This window comes from Callithrix jacchus, chromosome 6, assembly GCF_049354715.1.
Source record: "Callithrix jacchus isolate 240 chromosome 6, calJac240_pri, whole genome shotgun sequence".
Lineage (NCBI taxonomy): Eukaryota > Metazoa > Chordata > Mammalia > Primates > Cebidae > Callithrix > Callithrix jacchus.
Window position 1 is genome coordinate 153995839 of NC_133507.1, and position 18272 is coordinate 154014110.

The 18272-nt window shown below is 52.9% G+C and overlaps 1 protein-coding gene across 3 annotated transcripts in view; it reads left to right on the forward strand.

Annotated features, from left to right (window-relative positions):
• Positions 1–1365: 1365 nt before the first annotated feature.
• The window catches only part of EFHD1 (EF-hand domain family member D1), a 52131-nt gene continuing 35224 nt past the window's right edge, over positions 1366–18272 (forward strand). Inside the window, exon 1 of one of the 3 annotated variants that reach the window (XM_008999712.5) lies at positions 1366–1749. In XM_008999712.5, the coding sequence (XP_008997960.1) occupies positions 1466–1749 (284 nt within the window). In that variant the 5' untranslated portion in view covers positions 1366–1465. Of the gene's footprint in view, positions 1750–2445; positions 2555–2731; positions 2970–18272 lie in introns of those variants that run through there. The other 2 variants (XM_054258050.2, XM_054258048.2) reach the window with 2 other exon arrangements.

Genomic DNA, 18272 nt, shown 5'->3' on the forward strand with positions numbered 1-18272 from the left:
TTTATACTTTTATTTTAAAAACATGTTTTCCTTTATAACTTTTTAAAAATGACATTTTAATCCAGGTCTCCCGCATGTCCTGCACTTGCATGGCAAAGGCTTGTCCCTGGGTCTCAGAAGACTACAGTGCAGCGGGGTCACTGACCCGGCCTCCCTCCCTTCACCAGCCCACGCTGGGTCAGAGCAGCGTTGTCCTGAAGGGGGGACAGACCCATGTTTACAAGATTCTCAACGCTTGGCTGATGTAACAGTGGCATCAGCCTTCCTTGGGGAGAATGATGACTGTGTTTTTACCCTCTTGTTAAAAATGCTCATTTAATTTTCAAGCTTCTTTTCCTTCTTTCCTTTATTTTTCTTCTTCTTCTTCCTTCCTCCCTTCTCCCTCCTCTTCCTCCTCCTTCTTCTTGTGTTTAAAGCCAGGGATTCGTTCTGTGGCCCAGGCTGGAGTGCAGTGGCTTGACCCATGGCTCACTGCAGCCTCTACCTCCAGGGCTCAAGCCATCCTCTAACCTCAGCCTCCTGAGTACCTGGGTCTAAAGGCGAGCGTCACCACACCTGGCTGATTTTTTTAAAAAGTTTTTTGTAGAGACGGTTTAACTATGTTGCCCAGTCTGGTCTCGAACTCCTGGGTTTAAAAGATCCTGCCACCTTGGCCTCCCAAGTGTTGGGATTGCGGGTGCGAGCCCCCGCGCGCCGAGGTTCTTCTCTTTCTCACGTGTTTCACGCAAAAAAGCCCGAGCCCTGAGCGGCGCTGGTCTCCTGCCTCCAGGGGAAACCGGAGTTTATTTCTGCTTGCTCACTCTCCCTCTTTTTTGTTTGCTTATTTGTTTTTAGTATTTTTAGTATGTTTTGGAAACATTTCGTTTCAATGAGCTTTTGAAAATCAGCTCCCCCGTCCCGCGCTCCCGGCAGGCACCTCCCACTCCCCAGCCGGGGGAGGGTGGGCACCACTCTCATACGCGGGGACGCGTGGGTGTCGCTCTGGGGCTCTCGCCTCCCCCACCCAGCCTGCCCCGGGCCGCGAGCGCTTCCAGTCGGGTCACTTCTGGGGGACGAGAAAAGAACTGCTCGAACGGTCGGGACACTTTTTCCCGCTACGGTTTTCCCGGGAGCGGACAGGGGCAGTGAGGTCGCAGAGGATCCGAGGGTCCCTGCCAGGTCCCGCGGGGCGGCCAGCCTCCCGCCCTGAGCCGCGGGGAGAGGAAGCAGGTCGGGGGGTCTCGGACGCGCAGACACCAGCGGCCTCCTCCCTCCAGGCTGGCGGTTCCCGAGCCCTGGCACCTCCTTAAAGCCGTGGCTCCGCCCCGCCCGCCCGTCCGCCCGTCCCCAGTCCCTCCCAACCGCCGGGTCCCCGCCGCCTCGGCTGACTGGGGTAGAGCCTCGAGCCTGCGAGGAGCGCGCCGCCAGTCAGCTCCCTGTGCCTCGTCCGGAGTCCCCGCGTCCCCGTGTCCTGCAGTCCACCGCCATGGCCAGCGAGGAGCTGGCGCGCAAGCTGGAGCGCCGATTGAGGCGCGAGGAGGCCGAGGAGGGCAGCCCCCTGACGGCTCCCCTCGGCGCCCCTGCCCCGGAGCCCCCCGCTCGCCCACCCACGGCCAGCGCCGACGCGGAGCTGAGCGCCCAGCTGAGCCGGCGGCTGGACATCAACGAGGGCGCCGCGCGGCCCCGGCGCTGCAGGGTCTTCAACCCCTACACGGAGTTCCCGGAGTTCAGCCGGCGCCTCATCAAGGACCTGGAGAGCATGTTCAAACTGTGAGCTCCCGCCGCGCGTCCTTCGCCCGCGGGACCAAGGAGGGAGCGGGAGGGCTTCTGACCCGAAGTCCCGGGCCCCGCTTGGGCGGGGAGGTGATGCAGGAGTACCGGGGTGCAGGTAGCTTTTGGCCCCTCGCAGCCAGGTCTGGCGCACTCGGGTCTGTCTCCGCGAGGTGGGGGGACGGGGTCTGGGGGTGGGGACACCCGGAGCCGGAGCCGCGGCTCTCCGGGACGGAGCCCCAAAACTTCTTGGCGGCCGCTGGACCCGAGTTCTGGCTTCCCCAACTCCGACCGCTGGTCCCGCCCTCTTTACCAGCGGGTCCCGAGATTTGCTCCCAACGCAACTTCTAAGAAAGGGAGTAGTCGTCGCGCGTCACCTGCCAGCTTTCACCGTATCCCCCAAGGGAAAAATTAGCCCCTTGTTGGCCTTTTATCTTTTAAAACAAAAGGGGAAAGTTAATCCTTGGCTGCCGCTCCGGGTCAGATGTAGAGCGGGGGTAAACTCGCTGTAAGAGATTCAGGACGCTTCTGGGGCGAGCGCTGCCCGGCAGCCTCCAGGGGGTGTCATGGGAACCGAACTGGGCCGCTGCCACCTGTCCGGCGGGGGCTTGTCCTGTCCTGCTCTGTGAGCCCCATTGCGCAGGGAGGGGCCCACCTGGGGAGCCACTAAGTGAGAGGCAGGGGCGATAGAGACCCACTAGTCTGCATCGTCGCCTGGAACCTCCCTGGACCTCAGTTTTCTCATCTGGAGAGTGGAAGCTGTAACGGTCCCTGCCTTTTAAGGCCAAAAAATATTTTGTACCCCGTAAGCTCTTAACCAAGCTATTAATATTATTTCCAGAATTGGGCCAAGACCGGAAAAATGCCTGGGGGAGCTGAGGCGGCCGGCCAGGTCATGCTTGGGCGTTTTTAAAAGCGCATGGAATGTGTTTGCCCTCCGTGTGGAGGTTCTATTTAAAGGCGCTGTGGCTGGCGTTGCGTCGCCGGAGCCTCCGCTGCCCCTGCACGGAAGTCTGCAGAGCCGGCACCTGGGAGCCTCCGCCTCCTCTGCTTTCCTGGCTCCCTGGTTTCTTTGTCTGGCTTCCAGGCACTGATCTGTCGTGTTTTCTGGGTCCAGTTTGGGCAATTCAGGAAGGCCGAGTCGAGTTAAAGAATGCGGCTGGGGGCCGGGCGCCGTGGCTTGGCTCACGCCTGTAATCGCAGCACTCTGGGAGGCCGAGGTAGGTGGATTGCCTGAGCTGAGGAGTTCGCGACCAGCCTGGTGAAACCCCATCTCTACCAAAAATACAAAAAAATTACCCGGGCTTGGCGGCGTGCGACCGAAGGGCCAGCTACTTGGGAGGCTGAGGCCGGAGAATTGCTTGAACCCGGGAGACGGAGGAGGTTGCAGTGAGCCAAGATCATGCCACTGCACTCCAGCCTGGACAACAGAGGGAGTCTCCGCTTAAAAAAAAAAAAAAAAAAAAAAAAAAAGAAGAATCGGCTAGGGCGAAAATGGAAAAGCAATGGGTGAGGCAAGGCTTGTTTGGAGTCCCTTTGATTTCTCTGGGGTAACGCCTTTCATGGGAAGACTGCCCTGGCCGGGCTGCTCCCAGGTCCCACCAGTTCCTCCCAGTCCAGCTGGATTCAGGGCATCTTGGGGACTGACCTTTATCTTCAAGTTGTCTTGGGGTCACTCAGGCTTCTTTTGTTTTTCCTGCAAAACTATCTTTGGAATGATCAACTTGTTAGTCAGCTACCTAAGGGCAATAAAAAGAGTCCATATGCTCAGAGGGCCTTGGGAGGTGAAGCAAGGTGGCATCTGTAAGCAAGCAGGTACTGGATCAGGATCAAGCAAAGGGGAGCCGGGCACAGTGGCCGATGGCTGTAATCCCAGCACTTTGGGAGGCTGAGGCAGGAGGATCACCTGAGGTCAGGAGTTCAAGATCAGCCCGGCCAAAATGATGAAACCCCCATCGCTACTAAAAATACAAGAATTAGCCCAGAGTGGTGTAGTGTGCCTGTAGTCCCAGCTGCTCCTGAGGCTGAGATGGGAGAATTGCTTGAATCAGGGAGGCAGAGGTTGCAGTGAGCCGAGATCATGACATTGCACTCCAGCCTGCCTGACAGAGTGAGATTCTGTCTCAAAGAAAAAAAAAAAAAGCTAAAGGGAAGGCAGGATGTGGCCTGGGATCCCAGCCGGGCTGACAGTTCAACTGATACTTGGTATTTCTTTCTAGGTTGAGTTTTCTGTCACTTGCAACCAAAATTGGCATAAACAAAAGGGGAATAATTTGGGTGATGAAACCAAAAAGCCATCGCTAGCTTCAGGTATGGCTGGATCTAGGAGCTTAGGTGCTGCCACTGGTGCTTAGTTTCTCTTTTTGTTGAGCTAGTTTCTGCATTGTCCCTATTCTCAGATGGCTCATTCTTGGTGGTGGTGGTGTGGCTGCAACAGCTTAAATTAATAACGTAAGAATGTTAAAAACTCTAAAGAAAACATAACACACCAATTGGTTTTCTGTTGGATTACCTTCCAGATTTTACTCACGGTGGCAGTAGTCTGTGAGGCTGTGAAGAGCAAGCTTCCTGGGTTCCAACCCCAGCCCCACCACTTGCCACCTGGAAGGTTCCTTAAAAGATTCCTGCCACCTGGGCAGCTTACTTAAAAGCTCTGTGCCATCAGTTTTCCCTTCTGTCAAATGGGAAAGCATAGGACCTGCCATGAGGGGTTATTCTGGGGCTTAAATCAATTCATGTATGTGATGCATTTAGCTCCATGTTTTGGCCTATGGTGAAGGCCCGGTGGATTCCAGCCACTAAGCTTTAGGTTATCACATATCCATAATTTGGGTAAATGTGCACATTTTATGTTGTCCTTTTTTATTTAATAATTTACTTTGCTGAGTCCACTTAATCCTTTGAAGCTGACTTAGCCCACAGTTTGAGCTGTGGTGTGGCAACCTGGCCTCTGGGTCCCTGCGGGACTGTGTGCTTTTGCCCTTCCGGTTCTGTGGAAGGAACTCGTTAGCTCCTCTGCTGCTGGGTGAGGATTTTTGTTTCTTAGAGCTGCCTGAATAAAATGCCACAAACTGAGTAGCGTAAAACAACAGCAGTGTATCCTCTCATAGCGCTAGAAACCAGACGTCTGCCAAGTCTGAAACCAAGAAGTCAGCGGGCTGTGCTTCCTGGGAGTCTCCAGCGAAGTCTCCTTCTGTGCCTGTCTCCTGGCTTCTGGTGTTTGCCAAAATTTTGGGTATTCCTTGTGGTATGGATGCATCACCCTAATCGCTGCCACCCTGGGCACCTGGTGCTCCCCCTGTGTGTTTCTGTGTCTTCACGTGGACTTCTTATAAGGATACCAGTCATTGGATTTAGGATCCACCAAATCCAGTGTGACCTCATCTTAATTTAACTTTTACATCTGCAAAGAGCCTATTTCCTGATAAGGTCACATTCTGATGTGCTGGGTAGACAAGAATTTCCGGGGCGGGGGACAGGGTGTGGAGGGGGTTTCTGTTCAGCTCAGTGCAGGGAATGAGAAGAACTGCCCAGAGCTTGAGCACCATGTCTGGAGCCTCTTCCGAGGAAGCTCTCGGATTTAGGGAGGTCAGAATCTCAGATTTATCCAAAGCCAATATGACTCCCACCCCCATCAGACAAAGGATGCCTTCCCAAAGCAGCACCCTAATTCAAGTCGATTCACCACCCAACTGTAAAACAAAGCCAGCCAGGCATGGTGGCTCACACCTTTAATCCTAGCACTCTGGGAGGCCGAAGTGGGTAGATCACCTGAGGTCATGAGTTTGAGACCAGCCTGGCCAACATGGTGAAACCTCGTCTCTACTAAAAATACAAAATTAGCCGGGCTTGGTGGCAGGTGTCTCTAATCCCAGCTACTTGGGAAGCTGAGGCAGGAGAATCACTTGAACCTGGGAGGCAGAGTTTGCAGTGAGCCGAGATCATGCCATTGCACTCCAGCTTCAGCAACAAGAATGAAACTTTGTCTCAAGAAAACTACAAAACCAACAGAACCCACACAACACCTCCCTTCATGACAGAAACACACATATTTTCAGCAAGAATTTCACTTTTGGCCAGGCACCGTGGCTCACGCCTGTAATCCCAGCACTTTGGGAGGCCGAGGTGGGTGGATCACCTGAAGTTGGCAGTTCGAGACCAGCCTGACTAATATGGAGAAATGCCATCTCTACTAAAAATACAAAAAATTAGCTGGGCATGGTGGTGCATGCCTGTAATCCCAGCTACTTGGGAGGCTGAGGCAGGGGAATTGCTTGAACCCAAGAGGCAGAGGTTGCAGTGAGCCGAGACTGTGCCACTGCACTCCAACCTGGGTAACAAGAGTGGAACTCCACCTCAAAAAGAAAAAAAGGAATTTCACTTTTAAGCAGTTTCTAGATTCACATTCTGATGTCACCTTAGTTCATCAGGCCCCTTGCGGTGTGTGACCTGATTAGACCAGTACAAAGTACCACCATTCTTTTTGTTTGGGGCTGGAAAGATCCATACAGATACTGGGAGACATGCTTTGATCATTTAAATTTGATTTTCCTATTTAAAAGTATTTGGCTTAGGGATTCCTTACATTTTCAAGGCTTAAAAAAACTGGATCCTTCCCAGCCTCTGAGCTTGTCGGGTTCCTGGAGTGGTGTTTCTCTTTGTGTGCTTAGGACCTAGCACAAACGATCCTGGTTCCTAAATGGTGTATTGTAGAAGAAAGAGGTTTTCTAATGAGTGTGGGAAGCCAGAGGCATCATCACCCCGGCCAGAGAAACTTCCCTCTCCATTTCCAAGCCTGTTACTGGATAGCCTGAGCCAAAAGAATAGTGGCCTGATTTTAAAAGAAGAATGAGAAGGCTCAGAAGAAACTGACTACAGTTTGTATCTGTGGCTGTAACGTGAGCTGGTGGAGCACTCAAGGTTAGACAGGAAATTTTAATTATCCTGGACTTGTGTAGAGGCCTCTTTTAAAGGGCGGCAGTGAGGGCAGCCACTTAAAGGCAGGACCCCAATGCAACATCTTAAAATGCAGCTGTGAGATTTTTGCAGCATTCTAAAAGCTTGTGTTTCAATTCCCCAAAGAGAGGGTGGGAAGAGAACATTTGGCTACGGGAAAGCTGTCTTTTTCTTAAGAATCTGAAACAGTGACGTCACAGATGTCCTGCCAATGCCAGAGTCCTTGGAAGCCTGGGAATTTGCCAAAGCAGTGAAGTGAGCCCTCTTGGGGCAGTTTCCTGGGGAGGTGGAGGTGAGGCTGCCTTCGGACTGGCATCCTAAACTTTGGCGTGAGTTGACTGTAAAAATGGGAAAGATGGATGGAAATAAAAGGAAGAAGTTAAGCGCTTTCTTTTTCCTTGGAGAAAGGCAAGAGGTACCGACTTGTCCTGGCTGTCGCTTCAGTCAGCAGTGATCACCTTAGATGTGACATTTTCTCAACTGCTCTGGAGTTTGCACATTTGACGATTTTGAATTGGGAGGGGGTGGGGTAAGAGGACCTCGGGCTTGTCTGAATTCTGGAGGACGGCCTTAGGTCAGCCTTCTGTTTTGGGGTCCTAGTCTCTGGCAGAAAGACCCACGACTTGGAACTGTGTCTCAGACCGGTTGAAGTGCTGGCTGCTTTTCCCTCCAGCGCACGTGATTAACCCACGTAGGAGGAGCTGGAAGGAGCTACTGCAGTTGCTGGTGGGTTTATGTTCGTAGGGAGTTCCTTCTTCCTCCTCATTCCTTACTCCCCACCTCCCTCTCTCTGGGACGTCTCTTCCACTATCCTCATTACAGAGCCATCGACTTTTATGAGAATTTGAATAATGGGAATTTGAAGTCGAGTGATGAAAATTTTATAAAGTCTTACATTATGCAAAAAAGAGGAAAGTCCTTTCCCACTTCTTCACTACAAGATCAATTAAGAAGTGCCTGATTTCAAAGCTGTAAGGTTCTTTTCTCAAGATAGGGTCTCGCCATGTTGCCTAGACTGGACCTACGCTCATAGGCATGGGCCACTGTGCCTCTCTCTCTCTCTCTCTCTCTCTCTCTCTCTTTTTTTTTTTGAGATCGAGTCTCACTCTGTCACCAGGCTGGAGTGCAGTGGCGCAATCTCAGCTCACTGCAACCTCCGCCTCCCCTGTTCAAGTGATTCTCCTGCCTCAGCCTCCCAAGTAGCTGGGACTACAGGCGCGTGCCACCATGCCCAGCTAATTTTTGTATTTTTAGTACAAACTGGGATTACAGATGTGATCCCGGCCTCTCTCTTTTATTTAATGTTGTTGCATACCAACCAGACTCTTAACTTTACACCCTCAGCTCTGTGGTACCCCCTGGACGAACTAGTAAACAGGAATACTTCTTCCACTGACCTGCAGAGGGTTTGATTGGCGTGGGACTATGTTCTGCATCTTGGCCCATTGCAACCCCTACCTCCTGGGCTCAAGTTATCCTCCTGCCTCAGCCTCCTGAGTAGCTGGGACTACAGGCACGCACCACCATGCCTGACTAATTTTATTTTTTTATAATTTTATATTTTATATAATTATATAATTGTTAATAATTTTATATCTTTTGTAGAGACAGGGTTTCACCATGTTGCCCAGGCTGGCCTCTAACTCCTGGGCTGGAGGGATCCGCCTGCCTCGGCCTCTCAAAGTGTTGCAGGCATGAGCCACTGCACCTGGCCACGACTGGAGTTACTGAGAAATAGAACAGAAGGTCTTGCAAGGTGGTGAACTCTGTTCCCTGGAGTTTCATTGGAAGGGAGGTGGTCTGGCTCCCTGGTGTGAGAGGCTTACAGTTAGGAATGGCCAAAAGCTTAGGGAGGCTGGGAGTTGGGCTAGATGGCTTTCAAGTTTCCTTCTAGGCCATGGGTGGGCAAACTTGTTCTGCAAAGGGCCAGATAGTCAATCTGTTTGGCTTTGGGCCCTGAAGTTTCTCTTGTCCCTCTGCAGCCGGCCATTGTGATGGGAAAGCAGCCACAGGCAATATGCAAATAGATTGGCATGGCTGTGTGCAAGTAACACCTGGTGAGCAAGATTTGGCCTGCAGGCCATAGGTAGCCAGTCCCCGCGCTGGGCACTGCTTTAGACTTGAATCCGGAGCCGGGTCTCACTTGTCCCCTTTCTCACTTCTTGGCCTTTCCTCCCATCAGTGGCCTCAGATCCAGAGGAGACACGGTGGAAGCCTCGTGTCCCCCAAGTTGGGTAGGCATCATAGTGAGGCCTGGATTCCAGGACCCCAGAGCTGCCTCTGGAGGATTAGCACTGGAGCAGGAGCAGGAACTGATCTTCTGTGGCTGAGGAGGCCTGGCAGCTGGCGCAGGCAGCTGGCCCTGGGGTAACACCCCCACCCCGGGAAGGGTTGCCTTCCTATGGCTTCCCCTAAGAGGCAGTCCACGGTGTGTTTGAACTTTAAAACTCCTGATGAAAATGACAAATGGGGCTGGGAGCAGTGGCTCATGCCTATAATCCCGGCACTTTGGGAGGCCAAGGCAGGCAGATCGCAAGGTCGGGAGCTTGAGACCAGCCTGGCCAACATGGTGAGAACCCGTCTCTACTAAAATACAAAAATTAGCAGGTTGTGGTGGCAGGCGCCTGTAATCCCAGCTACTTGGGAGGCTGAAAATCGCTTGAACCCGGGAGGCGGAGGTCGCAATAAGCCAAGATTGTGCCGCTGCACTCCAGCCTGGGTAACAGAGTGAGGCTTATCTCAAAAACAAAAAAGACAAATGAAAAACAAAAGCGAATTAGCCGTGCGTGGCTGCTTACTTGAACCGCTGTGTGGTAGGAGAAGGAGTTCTTGACCTCCAGTCTTCGAACTCTCAGCAATCCTGTGTGGAATTACACTGTCACACCTGCTGGGAGGCCTTGCTGCTCAAGGAGGTGTATGGCTCCTCTCCCCAAAAGAATTTGGTATCTACTGGTTTGGAGGGAAATGGGACATAAGAATCTTATGACTTAAGGAAAATTTATTTTTTGTTATAAAATTATAATGTTCCCCATTTAAAATTTCCTTTAAAACAATAAAGATCTGGCCAGGCATGGTGGCTCACACCTATAATCCCAGCACTTTGGAAGGCCGAGGCGGGCGGATCACCTGAGGTCAGGAGTTGGAGACCAGCTTTACCAATATGGTGAAACCCCGTCTCTACTAAAAATATAAAAATTAGCGAGGCATGGTGGTGGCAGATCCTCCCTGCAGCTACTTGGGAGGCTGAGAGAGAAGAATTGCTTGAACTGGGGAGGAGGAGGTTGTAGTGAGCCGAGATTGTGCCACTGTACTCCAGCCTGGGTGACAGAGCAAGACTCTGTCTCAAAAAAAGAAAAGAAAAGAGGCTGGGCATGGTAGCCCACACCTGTAATCCCAGCACTTTGGGAGGCTGAGGCAGGTGGATCAGCTGAGGTCAGGAGTTTCAGACCAGCCTGACCAGTATGGTGAAACCCCGTCTTGAGAAACAAAAACAGTAAAGATCTTCAGGGAGCAGAGAGTGGAAGCCGATGCTGTTCTGTTCCCGAGGGCCACCTCCAGGTTGGGTGCCTGTTCTTACACAAGACTTGTTGAGATGATCTATGCTGTTCTGCCCGTATTACTTGGGAGGCCTTTGGCTCAAGGGATGGAAAACTCTGCCCCAAACTCACTAATGAATAAAGAAATGGATCATCTCATGTATGAGGGAGTCCAGAGGACAAGGGTGGCCCTGGGGCAATGGTTGGTTGCTGCTGTCATCCAGGACTTGGGTTTCGTCCTCTGCCTTCCACCAACCTCTGGGCTGGCGTCACAGTACCAAGTTGTGAGGTTCCCCGAGTCACATCCAGCCGTGACAAAATCCAGAGGCAGAAAGACCTAGCGTTCTTTTAAACAATGAGGAAATTAAAGCGTAACCAGCTAGAAGCGGACTGGAAAGAAAGAAAAAGAAAATAAACAGTGAGGAACTCTTCCTCTCTGTGTGCCCCAAGCTGGGCTCTGGCATCCCGTCTGTCCGCACTAGGTCACCAGCCCATTCGGGGTACTTTCTGTTCCATAAGGGGTGGAGCCAAAATGGGGTTCTGTTACTGAGGAAGGAGAGCGGGGTTTTTACTGAACAGCGTTCCATGGCTCTTTTCTGTCCATCTGTGGCTTTGTTTTTTGAGACAGGGTCTCGCTCTGTCACCCAGCCTGGAGTGCAGTGGTGCGATCACAGCCCACCGTAGCCTTGACCTCCCAGGCTCAAGCCATCCTGAGTCCCCTCACCCCAACACCTGGCTAATTTTTTTTTTTTTAAGTAGAGACGGAGTTTCACCATGTTGCTGAGGCCGGTCTCAGACTCCTGGGCTCAAGCCATCTGCCCACCTTGGCTTCCCAGTGTCCATCTGGGTTTTTGTTGTGTTTTGTTTTTTTTTAGAGGCAGAGACTTGCTCTGTTATCCAGGCTGGAGTGCAGTGGCTCACTCCAACCTCTGCCTCCTGGGTTCAAGTGACCCCCCTGCCTCAGCCTCCTGAGTAGCTGGGATTATAGGGTGCTAGGATGCCCAGGTCATCTGTGTTTTTGTGTACATGGGAGGGACTTTTGATGTCAGACTTGGTTTCTGGAGGCCAGGCAGGGAGCAGCCCATTCCTGGTGGCTCCCGAAGACCAAATGCAGCGGTCTTTCCTGAGAACGTCTGTCGTTTTCACTGGGATTCCATGTGATTTTTCTCTTGCGTGTGAGGGTGGACCCTTGGCAGCTAGGAGTGTACATTTGGCTCTGTGTGTGCATTTGGCGCTGGGTGGGCTGCCTGTATTAACCACTCCCTAGGCCAGCTTTCAGCGAAACCCCCACTTCCATCTCATGTCGCCCTTCCACCCTCCAAAGAGCCTGGCATGGTGGGCCCGCCCCCTGGGTGTGGAGGGTTCAGTCATTCCTCTCACCCTCCTGGCAGCTCACTGGCTTGGAAAACTGTTGGCTGCTACCCCCTGTCTCCCCAGACCCCCTCCCCAAACCTCTTTTACTGTCTTTCTCATCAGGGGTGCCATGCCTGACATCAAAATGAATGTTCCTCATTCCTTTAGTGGCTCCTGGGCTTCTGAGGTTAAGGACCCCTCCGTTGGCTTGAAGGCCTTTGTGCAAGTCATGTGTGAGTGTGTGTTAGGGGGGTGTTCAGGGCCGGCTTTCTTTTTTTTTTTTTCTTTGATACAGAGTTTCGCTCTTGTTACCCAGCCTGGAGTGCAATGGTGCGATCTCGGCTTACCCACAACCTCTGCCTCCTGCGTTTAAGCGCTTCTCCTGCCTCAGCCTCCAGAGTAGTTGGGATGACAGGCATGCACCACCATGCCCGGTTAATTTTGTATTTTTAGTAGAGATGGGGTTTCTCCATGTTGGTCAGGCTGGTCTTGAACTTCCGACTTCAGGTGATCCACCCGCCTCAGCCTCCCAAAGTGCTGGAATTACAGGCCTGAGCCACCACGCCCAGCCTAATTTTTTTGTTTTTAAGAGGTAGGTCTTACTATTGCCCAGGTTGGTCTTGAACTCCTGGGCTCAAGTGATCCTCCTGCCTTGGCCTCCCAAAATGCTAGAATTAGAGGTGTGAGCTACAATGCTGGTCTGCTTTTTTCTTTAAATCTTAACCTAGCACACACTACTCCGCCAAACATGTTACTAAATGAAGGTAAATTCTTTGGTTTTGGAGCTAAGACATGGGTTGCCAGTGCTGGCGGCAGCCTCCTTCCAGGCCAGCCAGAGCCTTGGAGGGGGCCGGGCGTCACATCCAAGGCAGACACACCCTCAGCCCTCTGCCATGAATCAGGTTTGCAGGAAGGAAACCATAAGTTCAGGACTTACGAATGACTTCGTGCCCAGGGCTGGCCACCCTGCCTCTTCCTGGTAGTGAAACAGCCGAGGCTCCCACCCCACAGGGCTGTAGCTGATCCCAGCGCTATGGTTGGACATCTCCACCTACCAGGTTCCCCCAGCACCCCTCACTGAGCACCTGCTGTGCCTTGGGACAGCTCTGATCAAAATAATCTGGCTCTGACAGTCCTCACTCTGCCCACGGGGACTTGGCGAACACTGTTGTGGCCCTGGAGAAGTGCTGGCCTCTGACGCTGTCCTGTTGGCTTTGGTGGTGACAGGGTCTCTGCCTCCTCTCTAAATGCCTTGTGCCCCTCCACCCTCTAATGGCTGACTTCATGGAGCATTGGGTGCCCTCAATGCCACCTACCAGCCCCACTGACAGAGCTTACTGTGCGCAGGGCCGTGCTTAGCGATTACCATATGGGAACTCATGCTTCGCGACACTCCAAAGTGGGTACCATATCAGACCCCATTTTACAGATGAGGAAACTGAGGCACAGAGCAGCCAGGGAACTTGCCTGAAGTCACACATCTTGGAAGCAGTAGAGCTGGGATTTGAACCCAAATGGCCTGCACTCTTGTCCCGTGTCATGAGCCTGACTCACTCATGTCATTCCTACGTCCCAGCTTTCCACCCTCCACGTCTCAGCCATCCTTGACACCGTCCCCTGCACAGCCCGGCAGGGCTGTGGCTGGCACAGTCTCTGCAGGCAGCCTGAGCAGCTGCCTCAGACATGGCCTCCCTGATCCGTCCGCCGTGTTGTGGCTGGGTGGACCTCGCCAGAGCCCAGATCTCATTACCTTGCTTCCCTCTTCAGAAGTTATTTTGGGTTGGGATGGGGCAATATTCAGCATTCAGTAGCTTCCTATTGCCCAAGGAAACAGTCTAGACTCCTCATGCAGACTGTTAAGGCCCACTTCAGTCAGCGGCTACAGTCTTCTCTCTCTGTCTCCCAGCCCAGGCCTTGCTCTCACTGAGCCGAATGGCCCCCACAGCCTCTCTCTTATAACCCTGCAATTCCCGGTTGGTTACACTTAGGTCCATCCATTATTGCTGATTTTTTCTCTTTTTTTTCTGAGATGGAGTTTTACTCTGTTGCCCAGGCTGGAGTGCAGTGGCATGATCTCAGCTCACTGTAGCCTCTGCCTCCTGGGTTCAAGTGATTCTCCTGCCTTAACCTCCCAAGTAGCTGAGATTACAGGCATGCGCCACCATGCCTAGCTAATTTTTATATTTTTAGTAAAGACGATTTCACCATGTTGGTCAAGCTGGTCTTGAACTCCTGACCTCAGGTGACCCACCTGCCTCATGCACCCAAAGTGCTAGGATTATAGGCGTGAGCCACCATGCCCAGCTGATTATTGCTGATTTTTAATTTTTTTTTTGAGACAGAGTCTCACTGTCATCCAGGCTGGAGTGCAGTGGTTTGATCCCAGCTCACTGCAGCCTCTGCTGCCCTGGTTCAAGCAATTTTCCTGCCTCAGCCTCTCGAATAGCTGGGATTGCAAGCTCTTGCCACTGTGCCAGGTGAATTTTTGTATTTTTAGTAGAGACAGGGTTTCACCATGTTGGCCAGGCTGGTTTTCAACTTCTGACCTCGTGATCCACCCTCCTTGGCCTCCCAAAATGCTGGGATTACAGGCATGAGCCACCACTCTTGGCCTATTGCTAATTCTTATGAGGCTCCCTCCCGCTCCAGAGTGGTCTGCAGAGACAGAACGTTCATGGCTGAAAGAGGCTAACCTCTTCCTGCAGTCCCCACGCCCACCCCAGGGCTGCCCAGGGCCATGAACAGAGCAGGCACCTTGACCTCTGTGGCGGTTTCTGAGCTCTGCTGGCTGTAGCCGCACTGAGGCCCTGATTATTGCTGAGGGAAGCTTCACGCCTCCCCAAGGCCGTGGGAGGTAATGTGAGCCTTCAGCGGGGTCATTCGGTTCCTTCCAGCAGAGCCACTGATCCACCCAGGCACACGTCTGTAAGTGAGACATGGAAAAAAGTAAGTGACCACCTTCTCAGGTTGTCCACAAGACCTCGTGACCACTCGATTTGCAGTTGTGGCCTTAATTAGGGCACTTATGTTACAGCCCAGTGTTCTTTCCACTGAGGGCTGCCGGGTTTAAGGTGGTGTGGGCCTGGAGTGGAGGACGCAGGAAAAGGTCCTGTGGGCAGCAGTGGGTGGGGAGGAAATGTCGAGAGCTACATGGGTGGCCTTGCAGGGTGTCCTTGCCTCCAGTCTGGGCCACCCCCCAGCCGTTTCCTTCCCTGACCTTGGCACTGCTGGCACTGCAGCAGGCACAGCCCTAATGGAGTCTGTTGTGGAAACCCCATGTTGTTTGGGAACACCTGTTCCCGGATTTCCACAGGGCTCCTGGGAATTTCAGAAGTTGGTTTCCCGGGGCACCTCCAACCCAGTTTCCCAGCACCTCAGGATTCTCCTATCAGAACTTTTATGCAGACCCCGCAAGGTGGACCCCTATAGTCCCGGCACTTTGGGAGGCAGAGGCAAGAGGATCGCTTCAGTCCAGGAGTTCAAGACCAGCCTGAGCAACATGGAGAAACTGTCTTTACAAAAAATATAAAAGATTAGCTGGGCATAGAAGGTGTGGGCCTGTGGTCACAGCTAGGCAGGAGGCTGAGGCGGGAGGATTGCTTGAGCCTGGGAGTTGGAGGCTACAGTGAGCTACTGTTATCACACCACTGCACTCCAGCCTGGATGACAAGATGAGACCCTTTCTTCAAAAAAACAAAAATAACTTTTCTGGGATGTGTTGGGAGCCTAGGAAGGTGCCTCATTACTGCGCTTTCACAGCGAAGAACCAAGATGTGCCCGCCGACACCTCACTGGGCGGAATAGTCCTCTGAGCCTCCCTCCCACCCTCAGGGATGGCTCAGAGCAGGCTTCCAGTGGAACAGCAAGCAAGCAGTGTCCACTTTATGAATGAATTGCCTGGAACTCTAAATTCCCAGATCTACTCACTCCATTCCGTTCCCAAACCGAGTCTCCAGCCCACCTGCACTTACCCAAGCCCCACGAGGGTGCCCCTTTCAAAAGGACCATGAGAGCGACCCCAGGGTCAGGGTCTTCTCTTACAGAGGTAGTAGTCAAAACCAAAATAGCAAGCACCGGCCTTGAGCTGGGCCCTGTGCTGAGAGCGCATTTACCTTGGTTCTTATCAACAGCTGGACCAAGGAGGACTCAGAAGCCCAGTGAGTTCACGTAACTCACCCAGGGACATGCAGCGATTTACATGCTGGTGCCAGGGCTTTGAGCCTGGAGACTCCCACCCCAGAAACTCCTGTCCGCCGCTGCCCTCCAGCTTCCACTGAGGCTACCACTAAGAAGTGAGATTTTCCCCCGTCGCATTTATACCACTAAACCAGACCCTCCTCTCCACCAGGTCATTCCTGGTCAGAGGACTCGTGGCATTTGAATGAAACACTTTACACGGCTGGCCTGCTTCCTGCTGGCATTAGCCTGTTCCCGTGGTGTGGTCTTGGAGGCTGGTTTCCTTTGTTTCCACATTGGATTGCTGGCATCAGTGGGAGAATTTGTAAGTAGCTGAAACCTCTCTGTTTGAGACCTTCCTACTGTCTGAGTTGGGGCAGCCAGGCAGCCAGTTTGAGAGTACAAAGCTGGTGGGGTCGGTTCAGCCAGCAGCCATCCCATGCCGTCACCCACTGCCCTCTCTCCATTTTTTTTTTTTGGAGACACAGTCTCACTCTGTCACCCACTCAAACTCTGGGCAATGGCACGATCCTGGCTCACTGCACCCTCCGCCTCCCGGGTTCAAGTGATTCTCCTGCCTCAGCCTCCCCAGTAACTGGGATTACAGGTGCATGCCACCACATCCAGCTAATTTTGTATTTTTAGTAGAGACGGAATTTCACCAGGTTGGTCAGGCTGGTCTTGAACTCCTGACCTCAAGTGATCCACCTGCCTCGGCCTCCCAAAGTGCTGGGATTACAGGCATGAACCACCATGCCCAGCCCCTCTCTCCTTCTGAATCTGTGTCACAGTCCCCAGCAGGGGTGGCGCCTTGCCACTGCATGCATTTGAGACAAAGCTGGTTTCAAGGCTGTGTTGAAAGCCTGAGTATTGGCCACCTGGCTCTGCTTCCCCTCTGTTGTGTTGCAAGATGCCAGGCACACAGTGGGTGCCCTGTAGTGGAGGGGGTGACCCTTCAGCTTTGCTCTGCCTCCCACCTTGCTTTATGAACTTTCAGATACAGTACAGGGAACTGCAGGGCACTCAGCTGATTGCAGGGGGTCCCAACCTCTGCTGGTCTCCCAAAGCCTGCAAAAATGTTGCCCTCTCACCAGAAAGGGAAGGGAATTTGCCAGAAGTGAGCCCTGATGTGCTGGCTCTGCACAGAACAGAGGAAGCTGGAGTTCAGTCCTGCATCCAATGCTCCCCCCGCACCTCACCATTGTCCACCCATGGCTGGGAGCGTTGTATACTCACCAGCTGGGCCTCCTGGTTTAGTCTCCCCCACCCCCAAATCCATCTGCACAGCAAGCTGAGAAGTCACCTGACGTGGCTTCCCTGTTTCAAACTCCTTGGGGTTGCCCTGGTTGCTTAGAAAGATGCCACTTTCCCAGAGGGCCTTGCGGGAGTTGGCTCTATTCCCCTCTTTCGGGACTTTCTGGCACCCTGGGACTGGCCTGGTGACAGTGGCTTCCTCCCATGGCTCTGCACTGTTGCTTCTGTCGGTTGCCCCCACTCCGGCCTCAGCCTCATCTGGGCTCCACTGTTTCTCTGTGCTCTGCCTCCCCACTGGGATGGGTCTTTGTGCTTCCCTGTGCTCTGGAGGCGCCCCAGGTAGAGTGAGCCGGGCAGGGAGGCAGTGAGTGAATAGGCTGAGTGTTTGGGGCACAAGGAGAGCTGGGAGCTCCTTGGACAAAAGCGGCTGTGAGCAGTTTGATTGGATGTTGAAAACTTTGGGTCAAAGCTTTTGTGTCTCTCAGAGTCCCCTGGCCCTTTTTCAGAGCCTGCCCACCCTCACTCTGCATGCAGCTAGAGCACTGGGAGTCCTGTTTCCCAGCCCACAGCTGGACGGGCAGGAAGGAGGAGCATGTGATTTGACAGCTGGGGAGGACACTCGAGGCCAGAGAAAACCAGAAACTCAGAGAACCTTGCAGGCAGGGATGTAGGGAGGAGGGACTATAGTCCTGTGACATTAGGGAGTCCCCAAGGCTCTTCTAGATAGGCACAGCTGGGGACACCCACAGGGTAATCCCATGAGGGCCCCTGGGAAGACCACCTGCCAGTGGGTGTAGGCTGTGCGGCCCTTCTCTACCTTGTACGTGCCTGGGGGCCATCGTGTGGGGGCTTGTGAAAATGCAGGCTCTGATTGAGCAGGTCTGGGTAGAACTTGAGACTGTATTTCTTTCTTTTTTTTTCTAAGAGGGAGTCTTACTCTCTTGCCCAGGCTGGAATGCAATGGCACGATCTTGGCTCACTGCAACCTCCCCCTCCTGGGTTCAAGTGATTCTCTTGCCTCAGCCTTCCAAGTAGCTAGGATTACAGGCACACACTACCACGCCCGGCTAATTTTTGTATTTTTAGTAGAGACTTGGTTTCTCCATGTTGGTCAGGCTGGTCTCGAACTCCCGACCTCAGGTGATCTGCCTGCCTCAGCCTCCCAAAGTGCTGAGATTACAGGTGTGAGCCGCCACTCCCAGCCGAAACTGTATTTCTAACAACCCTGGTGACCATGATGCTCTGGGC